Source organism: Acanthaster planci, linkage group LG21, assembly GCF_054643075.1.
Source record: "Acanthaster planci isolate LZ-2023a linkage group LG21, COTS_SCS, whole genome shotgun sequence".
Lineage (NCBI taxonomy): Eukaryota > Metazoa > Echinodermata > Asteroidea > Valvatida > Acanthasteridae > Acanthaster > Acanthaster planci.
In genome coordinates this window covers 6130419-6153658 of record NC_141797.1, presented here as the reverse complement: position 1 = coordinate 6153658, position 23240 = coordinate 6130419, and the positions used below count along the sequence as shown (strand labels likewise).

General features: G+C 39.9%; 1 protein-coding gene across 2 annotated transcripts in view; it reads right to left on the bottom strand.

Moving 5' to 3' along the window:
* LOC110987483 (uncharacterized) overlaps window positions 1–23240 on the bottom strand; it is a 64275-nt gene that overhangs the window by 1791 nt on the left and 39244 nt on the right. For both annotated transcript variants that reach the window (XM_022250239.2, XM_022250240.2), the window contains exon 3: window positions 954–995. In XM_022250239.2, coding sequence (XP_022105931.2) covers window positions 954–995 — 42 coding nt within the window. The remainder of the gene's footprint in view (window positions 1–953; window positions 996–23240) is intronic.

The window sequence follows — 23240 nt, the reverse complement described above, 5'->3', positions numbered from 1 at the left end:
TGGCACCACCCAATTAGGCAGGTAACGTGGAATGAGATGTTTTAGTGAGCATGATCAGAAATTGTTTCTTTGTGTGAGTAAAGTCTATTGATTGTTTCTGGAAAGTCAAGATTCATAGAATGTGTCCAATTTCCAATGAGGGTTTTTGGTGCGTTCAGTCACCACCTTTCCAATGATGCATATGACACGCATCTTGAAGAGGATAATCAAATAGAGAACGACGACGGGAAATACATTCGAGGAAACTGCTTGCCAGAGGTGGTAGCAGGTCTTTTTTGCAAGTTGAAATCAAAAGTCAATTAGTGCAATTCTATAGGCAAGTCACTTTGGTCATTTGGTCCAGTCACGAGTCAAATGTAAAGTCATTTGATCACAGGTCAAGTCGAGTCACAATTCAATTTGGTCCAAATACAAATTTCAACCACATCCAAATGATTTAGACATGGTCTTAGGCAGACTTGACCGACGTGTAGAAGTCGCGAGCCGAACGAGGTCTTCCACTGATTATTATAAGATCTCAAGGAACAAGTTGATAGACCTAATTTAAAACTTTAATGGATTCGATTGAATAGTCTTCGGACCTGCATTGGTAACAAGTTATAACGTGGAAGTCCAAGTCAAATCCAAAGTCAAGAACTGATAGTTATAAGTCAAGTCACGAGTCACAAAAAATACTGACTCGAGTCCAACTGGAGTCAAGTCAAGTGACTCGAGGCTACAACTATGCTGCTTGCCTCTTTCGATTCAATTTCGCTTGGAAAATACGCACATTGCCAGTTATCCCAACGAATAAATATGACATTTTATATGGGGCTGTTTTGATTTCCTTATTTACATCATCAAATTAAATTTATGCGGTCAATTATTCAACTGAAGTCACTTCAAAACAGACTAACGGTATTTAGTTATTCGAAATGAATCTTCTTGAAATTTTAAAGATAAAGCACACTTACCAATAGTTGCATGATCTACGGTTGCGATGTTTACCAGTTTGCCTGAATTTTAAAAAGGAAAATATCCTGATACACTTAGTTTTGAACATTCATATTTTCTTGTTATTCCTAGGGCTACTGAAAGGGGCTGGTTTTCTGAACTGCTTGCGTTTGGATGTTCGTTATTCTTGTAATATTGTCTACTGTACCTTTGGCTTAAGGTTTTAAAAGCAAAAAAGCATAGCCGTGCAATTGAGGATTATTTAGCATTTTATAGAAGTAAAACTTTAAATATCGAAGATTAGTAATGACATTTATATTGGCACGCTGTATGCGGGATGATGAGCTGACTGGCATATGGAACTGCTTTGATAACGGAGTTATACAAAAATTTCAAATGGAAAAAAACAATTCGTTTCTCTGATACATTAAGGTCTGAGAGGAAATAACGGCCTTTATTTCTGTATGTGAAAAGGAAACCGAGATTAATTTCTTCATTTTTTGGACATAGCTAATTTTTTTGAAAATTAGCGACAACTGTTTATTAACTAATGATGCCCTCTTTCCTCTGACACCAAGAAGTCCAATTTACTGTCACAGATGACTGAGCACGAAGCAATTCAATCAACCATGTCAGAACTGGTCTTGCACCAGATTCACCGCAGGTTAACTCTAACCATTTTCTTACCTTAAAAAAAGAAGATGAAAGACCAATGTGTCCTTAACAAAATTTTTATTCAGTGATTTAACATTTGGATGCTTATGCCTGTCTCGACCTAACCCCATCGTCCTTCGACATGGCCCCCATTCCTTTCAACATAAATTTAGCTCTGGTTCTCATCGCTCTCAAAGCATTCCTGATTACGTCTCTCTGTCCTCTGAAGGTCTCAACCGCAGCGACAATTGTGGCAAGTAGGTCATTGATATCTTACGGTGGCGCCTTGTACACTTGGTTCTTAATAATATGTCCCACAAAAAGAAATTACAGCGGGTGATGTCGGGAACCTTGGTGGCCACTCAATCTCACGGTTGATCGAAATTACTCTCGTGTGGAACAACTCTCTGAGCCTTTCCCTCGCCTCCTCAGCGTATATGTTTGCTACACTGAACTGGGTACTATTTTCCGAAAGAATTAGATCTTAAAAGGACTGTTCTTATGTTTAAGTGTCTAAACAAATTGACACCTATGTATATGACAAATCTGTTTATGCCATTCACACAGATTTGTGAAACAAGATACACAATTAACAAGGCACTTAGCCAAAATAGAATGCCACGCTCAAAGTTTTGCGGTTAAAGGTGCAAAAATATGGAACAATTTGCCAGAGCAACTCAGAAGTATAGACTCCCCAGGGACATTCAAATCAGAACTACGGAAAGCCATGACCAGTGCCGTGTAGTCGAAAATGCTGATCTATGGAGTTGTTAACTTGGTTGCCAATGTTCATTGGAGCCGGATCGGGAATTTTGTCGTTTTCTTTTTTCCTATAGGGTTTTAGCGGAGTTTTCGCCTATCCCGCGATCAGTATTTAATTAATGTCGTGATTATTTATATGTTCACATGTGTATGATATTTTAGCGGTCTGTATTTGTAAATATTAACATTTGTCGTATTCTTTTGTCAATTTTACTTTTCGTTGTGAGTTTCTAACTTTTTTATTAATTTGTAATGATCGCGGACCCAATGGAAACCAGTATGTAACTGATTGGGAAATGGAAGGAATGAATAAATAAATAAATAAATAAATAAATAAATAAATAAATAAATAAATAAATAAATAAATAAATAAATAAATAAATAAATAAATAAATAAATAAATAAATAAATAAATAAATAAATAAATAAATAAATAAATAAATAAATAAATAAATAAATAAATAAATAAATAAATAAATAAATAAATAAATAAATAAATAAATAAATAAATAAATAAATGCGTTCGAAGGCGCAAGACGTGCTTCACTACTGCTCCGTCTTTTCGAGTAATTTATGGGGATTTGGTGGCCTTTCTTCCTTCTGCGTATCGTCTCTTGCAAGGGTAAGATTTTTCTACCAGACATATAGAAGCTCTGAAGTGCAGATAGACAAATTTGAAGGCCTTTGGGCCTTCATTTCGCGATCAAGATTGGTTCTGTGGCCTGTGCCACGGAAGCCATCTTGGATACACCACCATGTATAGGCATGGTATGAGAGGCTACAAGCTTGACCGATCCACAACAATCAGATTCAATGTCCGGAATTTGGATGATGTAACATCGAAAGACGTGCTATACGCTGTGAACAGAGAATTAAATACAACAGAATCTGTCAAGTGTATCGCACCATTGGAGAACGGATGGTTCAACATCACGTTTGACAACGGGAAGCACTGTGAAGATGTCGCTAGAAAAGGACTGATCTTGAAGAACACGTTCGTTGCCTGCGAACGCGTCAATGCAATGAACTCGGTTGTCGTTTATGTCAAAGCACCCTATGAGATGTCGGATGCTGTTGTGCTTGCAGCCCTGGCCGAATACGGCAGTGCTGTTAATGTCAGACGACTCGTCCATGACTTCAATACTGACATTGAGAATGGGGTTCGCAGCGTTCTTATCAAGAATATAAAAAGTGCGATCCCAAGCTACCTTCGCATTGGCAGCTTCACCTTACCTGTACGTCATCGTGGACAAGAGAAGACATGTAAAATTTGTAATCAACCAGGCCACTTCGCGAGAGACTGTCAGCACAAAGGGAGATGTTTCATCTGTGGCAGTGGTCAACATCGAGCGGCGTGGCATGACGACCATCAGGACAGAGAAATTAGACAACAGACAGAGGAGGAAGATTCGGACGACATATTGGATAGCAGCGGAGACGAGCAAACAGATAAGGTTGAGGAGTGTGAGGAAAGACTTGAGATTCTGGAGTCCCAAGAACAAGACAACGCAACTAGCCAGGTCCAAAAACCACTGGGCTTTTGGGATGAAGCAATAAATGAGACCAACAGAAGAATCTTAGAAGAAGCAACAGACGGAGACGAATTGCAAAGTGTGCATGAGGCTGCTGTTACTGAAGGAGAGAATAAAGTGGAAAACGGCGAAATGGAGACCGTTGACATGGAATCTAGCATCGCCCCAGAGGAAGCCGCATCTATGAGAGATATTTCGACACAAGAGATCCACGACGAAGAGGTAGATACGTGGCAGTATGTGTCATACACCCGTGGGGGCGTACAACGCCTACGCAAGAAGCGTACCACTTGGGAGCGGAAGTCTCACAAGTTGTCGGCCGGTAAGCCCAAGGTGTCTTTCAAGTTGGGAAAAACTCAGCGAAGTAGCCAAGCACGACGGCAGTCATGCCCCTACATTCGGGTGGCTCGTCCTAAACAGCACCCCCAGCGTGGTGGTGTTCAGTCCGGTGATGTCGTCAGCTCGGAGATCCAGCCCCAAGCAGCTTCCCAAGCAGGAACCATTGTTCGGGCAGGAGCAGTTAGTGCTGAACAGCCCAGAACCGATGGCGCGCCCAGTGATGTCGCTAAATCAGAGAACAATGTTCAAATTGATACCACTAAACAATTTTGCGATTCGGTCCCACCGGAGGCGACAACACGACCGGAATCGGTTTCACTTTCCACGGCTTATCCAAAGAGACAGGGACCAGAGGAACAGACACAGCAAAACACGGATGTTGAACCGAGCCAGCTAACTTGGGCCCAGCGCTGCGCCCAAGGAAACAAGCCCAGCCTGACAAGTCGTGCAAACGGACAAAGACCAAATTTGGTTCTGCAAACCCAGAAGAGCGAGTCAAGCCAGGTTCTACCAACACCACTGACAGGCAAGGGAAGAGGGCGCGGACGACCATCCAAGCAGTAGGCTTTCATCTATTGATATGTTTTTTTCTTTACATGTATTTTTTTTCATGACTTGTTTGTCAGTTGCAACCTTTAATGTGAATGGTTTACGTAATGCACAAAAGAGAGGAGTCATTTTTGATTACCTACAGCGCAGACATTTTGATCTTATTTTTTTGCAAGAGACACACAGTGAAACTGAAGACCAGGTATTTTGGAGCAAACAGTGGCCGGGAAAGATTTATTTCAACCATGGTAACAGACATTCTAGGGGAGTTGCAATTCTTACTTCCGGTAAATTGGGACTTGAAATTGAAAACCTCGAAAAAGATGATGATGGGAGATGGATCAGGGGGGAGTTAAAATGGAACAACACCATTTTTTCTGTTGCGTCAGTGTATGCTCCAAATGACCGATATGATAGAGCGCATTTCTTTGACGGTTTAGTTGATCGTATTGAGCTAACTGATAACTGGATTTTGGGAGGGGATTTCAATTGTAATGTAGATAATATTCATGGTGTGGATCACAGTAAGACTAATTTACAAAATTTTGCCCAGGGAAAAGATTTGTATGATGTGTGGCGCACTATAAATCCGGACATGCCTGGCCTAACTCATTTTCATAAAGCCACTAAAACGGGGAGCAGAATTGATTATGTCTTCATTTCTTCAAATCTGTTGAATAGTATCCTGGATATTTCCCTGCATGTAAATGGTTTTTCTGACCACCGTATTGTTAACGTTCGATTGGAAGACAAAGATACAAAGCATGGCAATGGTCGTTGGATTTGCAACAACAGCCTTTTAGACAACAAGGATTGTTTCGACAGATTGGATAATTTTTGGTATTTTTGGAGATTTCAAAAAAAGTGCTTTGACTCTCTCCATGAATGGTGGGAAGTGGGAAAATTTCGAATTAGAGAAATTATTCAGGATCTGGGTAGAGAATTGGCATGGGAAAGAAATCGAAGACGAATTGCGTTACAAAAGCAATACATGTTTTTAATAGATAATCCTGACAAATGTAAAATTGAAGACGTCCAAAATATTGAATCTCAACTGCGGAATTGTGAGATCGAGGAATGGAAAAGAGCCAGAATCAGAGTGAGAAACATTCTTAAGGAGGAAAGCGAAAAGCCTTCGAAATATTTTCTCAATTTAGAGAAAGAACAGATTCAAAGAAACAAAATTGACAAATTTTTGACGTCTGAGGGTAATTTTGTCAGTGCCCCTGCTGATATGTTGGACTGTGCTGGTAATTTCTATAGGAATTTGTACACCGTGGAGGACATTTCAGAACAGGATTTGCAGCAAATTATTTCCCAAGTAGAATCTAAGTGTATTCCAGATGATTTGGAGGAATTTTTGAACAGTGATATCTCTGAAAATGAAATCAAGTGCGCTCTCTTCCAGATGAACAAGAATAAATCCCCTGGGCTGGATGGCCTCACAGTGGAATTTTACCAATCCGTGTGGGATATCATAGGCTCAGACGTTCTGGATGTTTTTAATTTCTGTTATAGAACGGGGCTTCTTTGCGATTCCATGAATTCGGCTTTAATTCGTCTAGTTTACAAAAACAGAGGTAACAAACATGATTTGAAAAATTGGCGTCCAATAAGTCTCTTGAATGTGGATTATAAAATTTTGTCTAAAGTTATTACCAACAGGTTGAAACTTATCATGCCTATTATTGTAGGCGAGGAGCAATCGTGTGGTGTTCCTTCTAGGAGAATTCAGGATAATCTTATGATCCTCAGGGACGCTGTTGATTATGTCAATTGGAATAATTTAAAAGGATCTGTTATCAGTCTGGATCAAGAAAAAGCTTTTGACCGCATCAATTGGATTTATATGTTCTCAGTCCTTGAAAAAGTAGGAGTTCCTCCCAAGTTGATTAATTGGATAAAACTTTTATACAGTAATCCCAACTGTAGTATCATCATAAACAATTTCATTGGTGTGCCAATACAAGTTACGCGGGGTATTCGGCAAGGATGCCCTCTTTCTCCATTGCTTTATTCTATATGTGTAGAAGGCTTGGCGTCATTAGTTCGATCTAACCGTGCTTTGAAAGGTATAAACCTCCCTGATTGGGATCACAGTATTCGACTTATTCAACATGCGGATGATGCTAATTTGTTTGTTACTGACGATTCGGAGTTTAGTGTTATACAGAACATCCTCAGAACCTTTTGTGCTGGATCTGGTTCCAAACTCAATGTTGAAAAGACTAGAGGAATGTGGCTAGGGAGATGGCGTGATAGAATGGATTCTCCCTGTAAGTTTGTGTGGTGTAAGAAAATGAAAATTCTGGGTATAGTAGTCGGTAATGATGTGTCTCCTGAGGATAATTGGGGTCCAAGAATTAGCAAGATTAATTGTACATTACAAAAATGGTCCAAGAGAAATTTAACCTTTCATGGGAAAACTGTTATTGTGAATACCTTCATTGGAGCTGGGATTAGCTATATTGGTAGCGTTGTTAGTTGCCCTCCTGAATTTGAGAAGAGAATTAGTAATGCTATTTGGAATTTTTTCTGGGATGGGAAAATCGAGAAAATCAAGAGGAAGACTATCATTAGTCCAGCTAATATGGGTGGTACAGGCCTTGTCGATGTTAGTAGTAAACTGACGAGTCTAAAATTACAGTGGCTTGTCCGATATGCTAACTCTAGTGGCATGTGGAAACATTTCTTTGACTATTGGATCAATCGAGCTAGCGGAAATAGTAATTTAGGGTGGTACATTTTTGGCAACCCTCAAGTTCGCTTAGAGACAACGAGTTTTTATGTCGATGTTATCTGTGCCTTTCATCGGGCCAGCGGGAAGATCAATACTAACTTTTCGTGTCTTTTAGAAACTCACGGTCTTCCTCTGTATAATAATGTTTATGTTACTGTGGATAATTCTACTTTTCATAGCAACGTTCTTCGAAATGTTGGGATTTCCCACGTTAAGGACATAGTTCGTAATAGTCGCCTAATTTCATTTCGCGAAGTTGCTAGGAAATGTAAAATCATGAATATTACAGCTGGTAGAATCATGTCTAGAATAAATGAGGTTATTGATTTCTCTTTAGTTGAAGAACAGAGACAGGGTCCCCCCAATCATATCTGCAATTGGTTTACCGTGGACAATTTAGCAAACAGTCCTATATCTATTCCGAAAACCAGCTCGAGGACAAATTATCGAAATCTGGTCCGTCAGCAATGTGTTGAACCAAAAGTACAGCAAGTATGGCTCAATGTTCTGAATATTGTTCATCTTGATTGGTCAATTGTTTGGAAAAGTTGTCTTAGTAACTCACTTATGGACCTGGATGATAAGCAATTCTTGTATAAAGTGAAACACCGCATTTTGCCCACAAAGGACGTCCTGTATAAGATAGGCAAAGTTCATGACATCATATGTCCCCTTTGTAAACAGGAGCCTGAATCCCACGAACACATTCTGATATTCTGTACCTGCACTATGGAAGCCTGGATATTCGTCGAACGTCTGTTAAGAATGTATACTGGAGACAAATTTTTTTACCTTAATGATTGCAACAGAGTACTTTGCTATGACCTAGACCCAGTCCCACAGGTGGTTGTCGCAAAAATGCTAAGGCAGATATGGAATTGCAGATGTAAGATAGTTTTCAATAATTACAAGTCTGCTTTAGACATAGACATAATCTTTCAGTTCAAACAAAATTTGAAAAGTTTTCTACTTTCGGAATTCACGAGACTGAGCACTGAAAATTTCAAAGAGAACTATGAGAAAAATAATGTCCTCTGTTCTGTTGAAGCCAATGCACGGGTAAAATTCAATTATTAATTTCACTGTTGAGATTTGGGGAGACGTACCTGTTTGATATTCCTTTTCATAGTTTCCTTTGTGTATCTTTCTTTAATACTGTCTGCCATGGTTTTTTAAATGTACATTTGTCTTTTCTGTTTAATTTATTATTATACTGATGTTTAGGTTTAAGGTGGTTCCTGTTATAACTGTGAATGGTAGATGAAATAAATGGAGCCATATAGCTCCACTATAAAGAAAAAAAAAAAAATAAATAAATAAAAAAATAAATAAAGAAATAAAAAAATAAATAAATAAATAAATAAATAAAAAAATAAGAAAATAAATAAATAAATAAATAAATAAATAAATAAATAAATAAATAAATAAATAAATAAATAAATAAATAAATAAATAAATAAATAAATGCGTTCGAAGGCGCAAGACGTGTCTGTTTGGAGCTCCGCCGGTTTTGAGGTTGTCAGTCCCTTTGGCGTGCCTTTGTGGAATAGTTTTGAAGGTAATCTTTTCAGGAAGGAAAGTAGAACTCACACATATAGTTAGTTTGGTTTTTCGCTTTTTCTGGAGGCCTTTTAGGCCGCATCTTTTCGTCGGTGTTTGGTTGCTGGAGCCGTGAATTCAAGATGGCGTCACGGTTTCAGCTACGACGCCCATTTACCGTGCGTTTCAACACACGACACGTCAAGGGTATTGTTAAGCCTGAAGATGTATACAATGCTGTTAATAGAGAATTGAAGACAAGAGGAAATATGCGTTGTATTGCGGAGCTGGAAAACAGGTGGTATAACGTAACAGTAGACAACGAAAAGAACTGTGATCGTTTGGCGACATATGGTCTGATGTTAAACGGCATGCTAGTGGACTGTGAGAGAGTTGCGGTGGCGACCTCGGTAGTGGTCTATATCAAAGCACCCTACGAACTGAGCGACCAGGCAGTTATAAGTGCCCTGTCGGCTTACGGGACTGTAGACAATCTCAGGAGGCAATACCACGATTTCGACCTAGAGATTGAGAGTGGAGTGCGGTCTTGCCTTATAAAGAATTTGACCAAACCGATACCAAGCTATATAAGACTCGGCAGTTTTTCTCTCCCTGTGAGATACAGGGGGCAGGCAAAAACATGCAAAATTTGCGAGAGCATCGATCACTTTGCTCGGGACTGCCCTCAACGCGGTCGATGTTTCGTTTGTGGGGAACGAGGTCACCAGGCAAGTTGGCATGAACGTGAGGAGAAACAGAAGGAAACAGACACAGAGGGTGACACAGAATATTCCGACGAGCCAGATGAAGGAGACAAGGATAGCGAGGGGACTGAGACCGTTTTCGAGACGGAGATGGAGGACGAAGATCAAGAAGAAGAAGAAAAAGAAGAAGTGACGTATGCCTCCAAAGCTAAACCAAGACAGAGAACAAATTGGAGTGATATGATGGAGATCGAGTTGATAAGGAAAAGGAAGGAGAGGGAGAGAGAAGATACTACAGAATTTGGAGATAGCGAGAAGCAGAGGAAGATGACAAAAGGAGATCAGGGAGATTGTCTGCTCTCAGAGGCCGAGACGAACGTATACACCAACCAGGAATCAGGACTTATGGTAAGCCAAGAGTTAGAACAGGTTAGTCAGGATATAGTACAGCAAGCCTTTTCGGAAAGTGTGCTCAGCCAGGATGACTGGCCGGCAGACATAGCAAAATCCATTCGGCCAGAAAATCTGAAAATTCTTTTTGAAGACACGACAGAGTCGTCTCAACCTGTCATGGACGAGGCCAGCCAGTCGTCCCATCTGGAAACTATTGGGGGAAGCGGTCAGGAGATGAACCAGAGAGTCACAGCGGAGGACAGTCAAGGAAACGCCACTCAGGAAACCGCTCAAGAAACCAGCTCAATCCTCGCAGAAGAGGCCAGTCTGCAAACTGCATCAGCTGTCAATCAGCCAGTCCTTTTGGGGACTTCCCACGGTAACACATCTGAGACCTTTTGGGGAACCATACCGGAGACAATCTCGGGGTTTGGAGTAGAGGCCACCCAGGGATCCTTTTCCACGCCAGTTGCTAGCCAGACAACCATACCCGAGACTTTTGAGCCTAACGAGGAAATCGCACTAGAGATGGTCCAGGGATCAACACTGGACTCTAGTCAAGCTGGTTCACGAGTCATTAGTGCAACCCAAGTAACCGCCGTGGACAAAACTGAGGAAAAAGTAAAGTACACCAGAAGGGGAGTTGAAAGATTGAGGAAAAAGAGAACCAGTTGGGAGCGCAAGAACAAGGAACATCAAGAACCATACAGCCTAACGAAGGGGAGAGGAAGAGGAAAGTCACTTTAAGTATTGTTTCTCTGTTGGTTTTTTTAACTAGAAATTCGTGACCCGTCTTGTCCTCCTTTTTCTGATGCTAAGATTGGCCACTTTTAATGTGAACGGTCTCAGGGATTACGGGAAAAGGCAAATTATTTTCAACTATCTGAAAGATAACTTCGATATTGCTTGTTTGCAAGAAACTCACAGTGTCGCTTCAGATGAGTCCATTTGGAAGAAAGAGTGGGGAGGGGATGCAATTTTCAGCCATGGCACTAGTTCTTCTAAGGGAGTGGTTATTTTGGCATCAGAAAAGAGAGGTCTCAATCTAAACAATCCGGATAAAGATAACGAAGGGAGAATTGTAGGGGGAGATTTTATGTGGAAAACTATTCCTTTCAACATATTGTGTGTTTATGCTCCTAATCAAATGAATGAGCGACAAAAGTTTTTTAGTAATCTTTATAAATACGTCAAACAAGATGACAGATGGATTATAGCGGGAGATTTCAATTGTCAAATCGATCTGCATTCTGACAACGATAAAAGCAAATCTGAGTTTCAGAATTTGATTATTGAAAATGATCTCATTGACGTCTGGGGGAATTTATATCCTTCTGACAAGGGCTTCACCTTTTTTCACAGGGGTCTTAAAAAGAGCAGTAGAATTGACTATATTTTGATTTCGCGTCAGTATTATAATTTTTTGAGTGACGCTAAGGTCAATTCAAACGGTTTATCCGACCATCTGGTTCTTGCATGTAATTTTAACTGCTGCACCACTGATCGTGGTCCAGGAAGATGGATTTGTGATAACGGTATTCTCTGTGATGATTCCTGTGTAGACTATGTGACTAACTTTTGGAAGTTTTGGAAAACGCAGAAAAATTCTTTTGACAATTTATTTGACTGGTGGGATATTGGAAAGGGCAAAATTAAAGCCATTTTGAAGTACTACGCTGAGGCTAAATACAAGGCCAGTAAGAAATTTAAAACTAAGCTGCAAAAAGACATGAACAGACAACTCGCTAAGGATGTTCCTAATTCTCAAATTGTTGACGACATCAATAAAAAACTGAAACAGTTGGAAGTTAATGAACTGGAAAACGCTAGAATTAGATCCCACATCAACAAAATTTCTGGGGAAAAAGGTTCGCAGTTTTTCAAAATTCTCAAATGTCAGAGAGATTCGGATAATTTAATTAAAAGTTTAGTTGACGAGTGCGGTAATGAACATAAAGATATTGAGAGTCTTAGCAAACACATCATTTCTTTTTATAGACAGCTGTATTCTAATGGTGGTATTGAAGAAGAAAACTGTGATGTTATTTTAGACAGTGTTGACAAGGTTCTTTTTGACAAAGATGTCGTTTACTCAATGAATAGTGACCTTACTGATGACGAAATACTCTTTGCTGTCAATCAAATGAGTAGGGGTAAATCACCAGGTCTCGATGGCCTGACGGCCGAATTTTATCAAGCCTTTTGGCCTATTTTGAAGGATGATTTTAAAGAAGTTATAGGCGAATGTAATACGTCCGGGAATCTGCCTCGTTCTATGAATATGGCTTTAATTCGTTTGATATTCAAAAACAAGGGAGAAAAGACCGACCTAAAAAATTGGAGACCGATCAGTCTCCTTAACGTTGACTACAAAATCATTTCAAAAATCATAACCAATCGTCTTAAGAAAATTATGCCCAGTATCATAGGCGAAGACCAATCCTGTGGCGTTGAGAATAGAAATATTCAAGATAATTTAATGACTATCAGGGACACTATTTACTATATTAATCATGAAGGTAGAGAGGGCGCTCTTCTAAGCATTGATCAAGAAAAAGCTTTCGACAGAATCGAGTGGAATTATATGTTTAAGATAATGGAGAAATTGGGAATTCCTGGTAATTTAATCAATTGGATTCGTGTCATGTATAACGATCCTTCGAGTTGTATCATTATTAACAATCATGTCTCTGAACCTTTCAAAGTGGGCAGAGGGATTAGGCAGGGCTGCCCCATGTCCCCTTTATTGTATTCGATTTGTGCTGAAGGTTTGTCGTGTCTCATAAGAAAAAACAATTCTATTACTGGCATTCAGCTTCCTAATAGTCGTCACGAGTCCTTGAAGATAGTTCAACATGCAGATGACACCACCATCTTTGTCACCGATGATAACGATTTCCCCATCCTTGACGATATTTTCTCTACTTACAGTAGAGGTTCTGGATCAAAAATAAATTACAGTAAATCTAATGGTCTGTGGTTAGGGAAATGGAGATCTCGCACAGACGCTCCAGGTGGTTTTAATTGGGTGAACGATCATTTGAAGATTCTCGGTATTTATTTCGGGAATGACGATAGCGTCGAGAGGAACTGGGGTCCTCGTGTCAGTAAGATGAGTGCTGTTCTAGACAAATGGGCAATCAGAAATTTAACTTTGAAAGGTAGAGCTATTGTTGTAAACTCTTTTTTCGGTAGTTGCCTCTCTTATTATGGAAAAGTTTTATCTTGTCCAGATGATGTGGTTAAAAAGATGGAAAGAATTAAGTGGTCCTTTTTATGGAATGGCAAAATAGAGAAAATTAAGCGCAGTACCATGTGTGCACCTGTAAAAAAGGGTGGACTTGGAGTGATTGATATTAAGAACAAACTTCATTCTTTGAGAATCAATGTTTTGACGAAATTCCAAAATAGTGCGGGAAAGTGGAAAAGTTTTTTCGAATATTGTCTTTTTAATGCCAGCGGTCCGTATCATCTTGGATGGTTTATCTTCTCCAACCCTAAGATTGTAGAAAAGAATGCACAGCCTTTTTACAAACAGCTGATCAAAGATTTCAGCCATCTAAAAGGAAAGTTAAATTTTTGTCCTTCGTGTGTAAACGAGGTCAAAGACATCCCTCTGTGGAAGAATAATGTAATTACTGGCAACTTTGCAAAGGTCATGGATAGTAAGGTTCTTAAAGCGAATGGAATTTTTTGCCTTGGTCAGATCGTAAATAACAATGACATTATTTCAGTCAAGGATTTGACTATGGTTTGTAAAATTCTGCCTATTAATGCTGGTCGGATTAGAGCAGGCTTAAAAAGAAATATTAAGGATGAGTACGTTTCGGAAAATAGAGAAGGTCCCGGGAATCATCCGTTAAACAGCGTCTTTCTTTTTGATGACGAATCGTATGATGTCACTTCTGTCAATGTTAAATCTGTCTGTGAGGGCTTAAACCTTATGTATTTTGAGACTCCAAAGGTCCAGAGTTATTGGGAAGAAATTTTCGGCACCAGTTCTCTGGATTGGGAAATTATTTGGTCTGTGAGAGGCTGTCAATTTTTGGATGCTGATGATAACGATATTTGGTTTAAATTGAAACATAAGATTCTACCAACTAAGGACAAGTTAAAGCTTTATGGTTTGATAGATGAAGAGAATTGTTATTTATGTCGCCGAGGGAGGGAGAATGTGTACCATCTTTTCGTTGTTTGTCCCTATAATATTGAAGCCTGGTTATTTGTAGAAAAAATGATTCGTAATTATTTGAAAGATGTTAGTTTCTATTTGACAGACAAGATGAGAATTTTGGGTACGGGTATTAAGAATAGGTTATGTTTATTTCTTATTGGACGTCTGCACAGAGTGATTTGGAAAGTAAGGTGTACATATGTTTTCTATAAGGGCAGCGTGCCTCCACGTGATGTTCTGCAAGTGTATAAATCAAGCCTGAAGAAATTTATTTTTCGAGAACATACAAGACTAGATGAAAATGCTTTTTGTTCAATTTATGCAAAACATTCGGTACTCTGCTACGTTCAAAATGAAAGGATTCACTTTTGTTTCTAAATTATGGGAAACCAATAGCCTTTTAATGGTACCTTTTTATTTTTAAAAAAAACATGTACTTAATTATCTTTTTTTTATTAGTAAAGGAAACGTAATAACCCTGTTTATTTAGCTGTACCTCTAGCTGTAAATTTTGAGTGATTGAATAAATGGAGCTGTATGGCTCCACTTTCACGAAAAAAAAAAAGTAAAAAAATAAAATAAATAAATAAATAAATAAATAAATAAATAAATAAATAAATAAATAAATAAATAAATAAATAAATAAATAAATAAATAAATAAGTAAATAAATAAATGCGTTCGAAGGCGCAAGACGTGTCTGTTTGGAGCTCCGCCGGTTTTGAGGTTGTCAGTCCCTTTGGCGTGCCTTTGTGGAATAGTTTTGAAGGTAATCTTTTCAGGAAGGAAAGTAGAACTCACACATATAGTTAGTTTGGTTTTTCGCTTTTTCTGGAGGCCTTTTAGGCCGCATCTTTTCGTCGGTGTTTGGTCGCTGGAGCCGTGAATTCAAGATGGCGTCACGGTTTCAGCTACGACGCCCATTTACCGTGCGTTTCAACACACGACACGTCAAGGGTATTGTTAAGCCTGAAGATGTATACAATGCTGTTAATAGAGAATTGAAGACAAGAGGAAATATGCGTTGTATTGCGGAGCTGGAAAACAGGTGGTATAACGTAACAGTAGACAACGAAAAGAACTGTGATCGTTTGGCGACATATGGTCTGATGTTAAACGGCATGCTAGTGGACTGTGAGAGAGTTGCGGTGGCGACCTCGGTAGTGGTCTATATCAAAGCACCCTACGAACTGAGCGACCAGGCAGTTATAAGTGCCCTGTCGGCTTACGGGACTGTAGACAATCTCAGGAGGCAATACCACGATTTCGACCTAGAGATTGAGAGTGGAGTGCGGTCTTGCCTTATAAAGAATTTGACCAAACCGATACCAAGCTATATAAGACTCGGCAGTTTTTCTCTCCCTGTGAGATACAGGGGGCAGGCAAAAACATGCAAAATTTGCGAGAGCATCGATCACTTTGCTCGGGACTGCCCTCAACGCGGTCGATGTTTCGTTTGTGGGGAACGAGGTCACCAGGCAAGTTGGCATGAACGTGAGGAGAAACAGAAGGAAACAGACACAGAGGGTGACACAGAATATTCCGACGAGCCAGATGAAGGAGACAAGGATAGCGAGGGGACTGAGACCGTTTTCGAGACGGAGATGGAGGACGAAGATCAAGAAGAAGAAGAAAAAGAAGAAGTGACGTATGCCTCCAAAGCTAAACCAAGACAGAGAACAAATTGGAGTGATATGATGGAGATCGAGTTGATAAGGAAAAGGAAGGAGAGGGAGAGAGAAGATACTACAGAATTTGGAGATAGCGAGAAGCAGAGGAAGATGACAAAAGGAGATCAGGGAGATTGTCTGCTCTCAGAGGCCGAGACGAACGTATACACCAACCAGGAATCAGGACTTATGGTAAGCCAAGAGTTAGAACAGGTTAGTCAGGATATAGTACAGCAAGCCTTTTCGGAAAGTGTGCTCAGCCAGGATGACCGGCCGGCAGACATAGCAAAATCCATTCGGCCAGAAAATCTGAAAATTCTTTTTGAAGACACGACAGAGTCGTCTCAACCTGTCATGGACGAGGCCAGCCAGTCGTCCCATCTGGAAACTATTGGGGGAAGCGGTCAGGAGATGAACCAGAGAGTCACAGCGGAGGACAGTCAAGGAAACGCCACTCAGGAAACCGCTCAAGAAACCAGCTCAATCCTCGCAGAAGAGGCCAGTCTGCAAACTGCATCAGCTGTCAATCAGCCAGTCCTTTTGGGGACTTCCCACGGTAACACATCTGAGACCTTTTGGGGAACCATACCGGAGACAATCTCGGGGTTTGGAGTAGAGGCCACCCAGGGATCCTTTTCCACGCCAGTTGCTAGCCAGACAACCATACCCGAGACTTTTGAGCCTAACGAGGAAATCGCACTAGAGATGGTCCAGGGATCAACACTGGACTCTAGTCAAGCTGGTTCACGAGTCATTAGTGCAACCCAAGTAACCGCCGTGGACAAAACTGAGGAAAAAGTAAAGTACACCAGAAGGGGAGTTGAAAGATTGAGGAAAAAGAGAACCAGTTGGGAGCGCAAGAACAAGGAACATCAAGAACCATACAGCCTAACGAAGGGGAGAGGAAGAGGAAAGTCACTTTAAGTATTGTTTCTCTGTTGGTTTTTTTTAACTAGAAATTCGTGACCCGTCTTGTCCTCCTTTTTCTGATGCTAAGATTGGCCACTTTTAATGTGAACGGTCTCAGGGATTACGGGAAAAGGCAAATTATTTTCAACTATCTGAAAGATAACTTCGATATTGCTTGTTTGCAAGAAACTCACAGTGTCGCTTCAGATGAGTCCATTTGGAAGAAAGAGTGGGGAGGGGATGCAATTTTCAGCCATGGCACTAGTTCTTCTAAGGGAGTGGTTATTTTGGCATCAGAAAAGAGAGGTCTCAATCTAAACAATCCGGATAAAGATAACGAAGGGAGAATTGTAGGGGGAGATTTTATGTGGAAAACTATTCCTTTCAACATATTGTGTGTTTATGCTCCTAATCAAATGAATGAGCGACAAAAGTTTTTTAGTAATCTTTATAAATACGTCAAACAAGATGACAGATGGATTATAGCGGGAGATTTCAATTGTCAAATCGATCTGCATTCTGACAACGATAAAAGCAAATCTGAGTTTCAGAATTTGATTATTGAAAATGATCTCATTGACGTCTGGGGGAATTTATATCCTTCTGACAAGGGCTTCACCTTTTTTCACAGGGGTCTTAAAAAGAGCAGTAGAATTGACTATATTTTGATTTCGCGTCAGTATTATAATTTTTTGAGTGACGCTAAGGTCAATTCAAACGGTTTATCCGACCATCTGGTTCTTGCATGTAATTTTAACTGCTGCACCACTGATCGTGGTCCAGGAAGATGGATTTGTGATAACGGTATTCTCTGTGATGATTCCTGTGTAGACTATGTGACTAACTTTTGGAAGTTTTGGAAAACGCAGAAAAATTCTTTTGACAATTTATTTGACTGGTGGGATATTGGAAAGGGCAAAATTAAAGCCATTTTGAAGTACTACGCTGAGGCTAAATACAAGGCCAGTAAGAAATTTAAAACTAAGCTGCAAAAAGACATGAACAGACAACTCGCTAAGGATGTTCCTAATTCTCAAATTCTTGACGACATCAATAAAAAACTGAAACAGTTGGAAGTTAATGAACTGGAAAACGCTAGAATTAGATCCCACATCAACAAAATTTCTGGGGAAAAAGGTTCGCAGTTTTTCAAAATTCTCAAATGTCAGAGAGATTCGGATAATTTAATTAAAAGTTTAGTTGACGAGTGCGGTAATGAACATAAAGATATTGAGAGTCTTAGCAAACACATCATTTCTTTTTATAGACAGCTGTATTCTAATGGTGGTATTGAAGAAGAAAACTGTGATGTTATTTTAGACAGTGTTGACAAGGTTCTTTTTGACAAAGATGTCGTTTACTCAATGAATAGTGACCTTACTGATGACGAAATACTCTTTGCTGTCAATCAAATGAGTAGGGGTAAATCACCAGGTCTCGATGGCCTGACGGCCGAATTTTATCAAGCCTTTTGGCCTATTTTGAAGGATGATTTTAAAGAAGTTATAGGCGAATGTAATACGTCCGGGAATCTGCCTCGTTCTATGAATATGGCTTTAATTCGTTTGATATTCAAAAACAAGGGAGAAAAGACCGACCTAAAAAATTGGAGACCGATCAGTCTCCTTAACGTTGACTACAAAATCATTTCAAAAATCATAACCAATCGTCTTAAGAAAATTATGCCCAGTATCATAGGCGAAGACCAATCCTGTGGCGTTGAGAATAGAAATATTCAAGATAATTTAATGACTATCAGGGACACTATTTACTATATTAATCATGAAGGTAGAGAGGGCGCTCTTCTAAGCATTGATCAAGAAAAAGCTTTCGACAGAATCGAGTGGAATTATATGTTTAAGATAATGGAGAAATTGGGAATTCCTGGTAATTTAATCAATTGGATTCGTGTCATGTATAACGATCCTTCGAGTTGTATCATTATTAACAATCATGTCTCTGAACCTTTCAAAGTGGGCAGAGGGATTAGGCAGGGCTGCCCCATGTCCCCTTTATTGTATTCGATTTGTGCTGAAGGTTTGTCGTGTCTCATAAGAAAAAACAATTCTATTACTGGCATTCAGCTTCCTAATAGTCGTCACGAGTCCTTGAAGATAGTTCAACATGCAGATGACACCACCATCTTTGTCACCGATGATAACGATTTCCCCATCCTTGACGATATTTTCTCTACTTACAGTAGAGGTTCTGGATCAAAAATAAATTACAGTAAATCTAATGGTCTGTGGTTAGGGAAATGGAGATCTCGCACAGACGCTCCAGGTGGTTTTAATTGGGTGAACGATCATTTGAAGATTCTCGGTATTTATTTCGGGAATGACGATAGCGTCGAGAGGAACTGGGGTCCTCGTGTCAGTAAGATGAGTGCTGTTCTAGACAAATGGGCAATCAGAAATTTAACTTTGAAAGGTAGAGCTATTGTTGTAAACTCTTTTTTCGGTAGTTGCCTCTCTTATTATGGAAAAGTTTTATCTTGTCCAGATGATGTGGTTAAAAAGATGGAAAGAATTAAGTGGTCCTTTTTATGGAATGGCAAAATAGAGAAAATTAAGCGCAGTACCATGTGTGCACCTGTAAAAAAGGGTGGACTTGGAGTGATTGATATTAAGAACAAACTTCATTCTTTGAGAATCAATGTTTTGACGAAATTCCAAAATAGTGCGGGAAAGTGGAAAAGTTTTTTCGAATATTGTCTTTTTAATGCCAGCGGTCCGTATCATCTTGGATGGTTTATCTTCTCCAACCCTAAGATTGTAGAAAAGAATGCACAGCCTTTTTACAAACAGCTGATCAAAGATTTCAGCCATCTAAAAGGAAAGTTAAATTTTTGTCCTTCGTGTGTAAACGAGGTCAAAGACATCCCTCTGTGGAAGAATAATGTAATTACTGGCAACTTTGCAAAGGTCATGGATAGTAAGGTTCTTAAAGCGAATGGAATTTTTTGCCTTGGTCAGATCGTAAATAACAATGACATTATTTCAGTCAAGGATTTGACTATGGTTTGTAAAATTCTGCCTATTAATGCTGGTCGGATTAGAGCAGGCTTAAAAAGAAATATTAAGGATGAGTACGTTTCGGAAAATAGAGAAGGTCCCGGGAATCATCCGTTAAACAGCGTCTTTCTTTTTGATGACGAATCGTATGATGTCACTTCTGTCAATGTTAAATCTGTCTGTGAGGGCTTAAACCTTATGTATTTTGAGACTCCAAAGGTCCAGAGTTATTGGGAAGAAATTTTCGGCACCAGTTCTCTGGATTGGGAAATTATTTGGTCTGTGAGAGGCTGTCAATTTTTGGATGCTGATGATAACGATATTTGGTTTAAATTGAAACATAAGATTCTACCAACTAAGGACAAGTTAAAGCTTTATGGTTTGATAGATGAAGAGAATTGTTATTTATGTCGCCGAGGGAGGGAGAATGTGTACCATCTTTTCGTTGTTTGTCCCTATAATATTGAAGCCTGGTTATTTGTAGAAAAAATGATTCGTAATTATTTGAAAGATGTTAGTTTCTATTTGACAGACAAGATGAGAATTTTGGGTACGGGTATTAAGAATAGGTTATGTTTATTTCTTATTGGACGTCTGCACAGAGTGATTTGGAAAGTAAGGTGTACATATGTTTTCTATAAGGGCAGCGTGCCTCCACGTGATGTTCTGCAAGTGTATAAATCAAGCCTGAAGAAATTTATTTTTCGAGAACATACAAGACTAGATGAAAATGCTTTTTGTTCAATTTATGCAAAACATTCGGTACTCTGCTACGTTCAAAATGAAAGGATTCACTTTTGTTTCTAAATTATGGGAAACCAATAGCCTTTTAATGGTACCTTTTTATTTTTAAAAAAAACATGTACTTAATTATCTTTTTTTTATTAGTAAAGGAAACGTAATAACCCTGTTTATTTAGCTGTACCTCTAGCTGTAAATTTTGAGTGATTGAATAAATGGAGCTGTATGGCTCCACTTTCACGAAAAAAAAAAAAAAAAAAAAAAAAAAATAAATAAATAAATAAATAAATAAATAAATAAATAAATAAATAAATAAATAAATAAATAAATAAATAAATAAATAAATAAGTAAATAAATAAATGCGTTCGAAGGCGCAAGACGTGTCTGTTTGGAGCTCCGCCGGTTTTGAGGTTGTCAGTCCCTTTGGCGTGCCTTTGTGGAATAGTTTTGAAGGTAATCTTTTCAGGAAGGAAAGTAGAACTCACACATATAGTTAGTTTGGTTTTTCGCTTTTTCTGGAGGCCTTTTAGGCCGCATCTTTTCGTCGGTGTTTGGTCGCTGGAGCCGTGAATTCAAGATGGCGTCACGGTTTCAGCTACGACGCCCATTTACCGTGCGTTTCAACACACGACACGTCAAGGGTATTGTTAAGCCTGAAGATGTATACAATGCTGTTAATAGAGAATTGAAGACAAGAGGAAATATGCGTTGTATTGCGGAGCTGGAAAACAGGTGGTATAACGTAACAGTAGACAACGAAAAGAACTGTGATCGTTTGGCGACATATGGTCTGATGTTAAACGGCATGCTAGTGGACTGTGAGAGAGTTGCGGTGGCGACCTCGGTAGTGGTCTATATCAAAGCACCCTACGAACTGAGCGACCAGGCAGTTATAAGTGCCCTGTCGGCTTACGGGACTGTAGACAATCTCAGGAGGCAATACCACGATTTCGACCTAGAGATTGAGAGTGGAGTGCGGTCTTGCCTTATAAAGAATTTGACCAAACCGATACCAAGCTATATAAGACTCGGCAGTTTTTCTCTCCCTGTGAGATACAGGGGGCAGGCAAAAACATGCAAAATTTGCGAGAGCATCGATCACTTTGCTCGGGACTGCCCTCAACGCGGTCGATGTTTCGTTTGTGGGGAACGAGGTCACCAGGCAAGTTGGCATGAACGTGAGGAGAAACAGAAGGAAACAGACACAGAGGGTGACACAGAATATTCCGACGAGCCAGATGAAGGAGACAAGGATAGCGAGGGGACTGAGACCGTTTTCGAGACGGAGATGGAGGACGAAGATCAAGAAGAAGAAGAAAAAGAAGAAGTGACGTATGCCTCCAAAGCTAAACCAAGACAGAGAACAAATTGGAGTGATATGATGGAGATCGAGTTGATAAGGAAAAGGAAGGAGAGGGAGAGAGAAGATACTACAGAATTTGGAGATAGCGAGAAGCAGAGGAAGATGACAAAAGGAGATCAGGGAGATTGTCTGCTCTCAGAGGCCGAGACGAACGTATACACCAACCAGGAATCAGGACTTATGGTAAGCCAAGAGTTAGAACAGGTTAGTCAGGATATAGTACAGCAAGCCTTTTCGGAAAGTGTGCTCAGCCAGGATGACCGGCCGGCAGACATAGCAAAATCCATTCGGCCAGAAAATCTGAAAATTCTTTTTGAAGACACGACAGAGTCGTCTCAACCTGTCATGGACGAGGCCAGCCAGTCGTCCCATCTGGAAACTATTGGGGGAAGCGGTCAGGAGATGAACCAGAGAGTCACAGCGGAGGACAGTCAAGGAAACGCCACTCAGGAAACCGCTCAAGAAACCAGCTCAATCCTCGCAGAAGAGGCCAGTCTGCAAACTGCATCAGCTGTCAATCAGCCAGTCCTTTTGGGGACTTCCCACGGTAACACATCTGAGACCTTTTGGGGAACCATACCGGAGACAATCTCGGGGTTTGGAGTAGAGGCCACCCAGGGATCCTTTTCCACGCCAGTTGCTAGCCAGACAACCATACCCGAGACTTTTGAGCCTAACGAGGAAATCGCACTAGAGATGGTCCAGGGATCAACACTGGACTCTAGTCAAGCTGGTTCACGAGTCATTAGTGCAACCCAAGTAACCGCCGTGGACAAAACTGAGGAAAAAGTAAAGTACACCAGAAGGGGAGTTGAAAGATTGAGGAAAAAGAGAACCAGTTGGGAGCGCAAGAACAAGGAACATCAAGAACCATACAGCCTAACGAAGGGGAGAGGAAGAGGAAAGTCACTTTAAGTATTGTTTCTCTGTTGGTTTTTTTAACTAGAAATTCGTGACCCGTCTTGTCCTCCTTTTTCTGATGCTAAGATTGGCCACTTTTAATGTGAACGGTCTCAGGGATTACGGGAAAAGGCAAATTATTTTCAACTATCTGAAAGATAACTTCGATATTGCTTGTTTGCAAGAAACTCACAGTGTCGCTTCAGATGAGTCCATTTGGAAGAAAGAGTGGGGAGGGGATGCAATTTTCAGCCATGGCACTAGTTCTTCTAAGGGAGTGGTTATTTTGGCATCAGAAAAGAGAGGTCTCAATCTAAACAATCC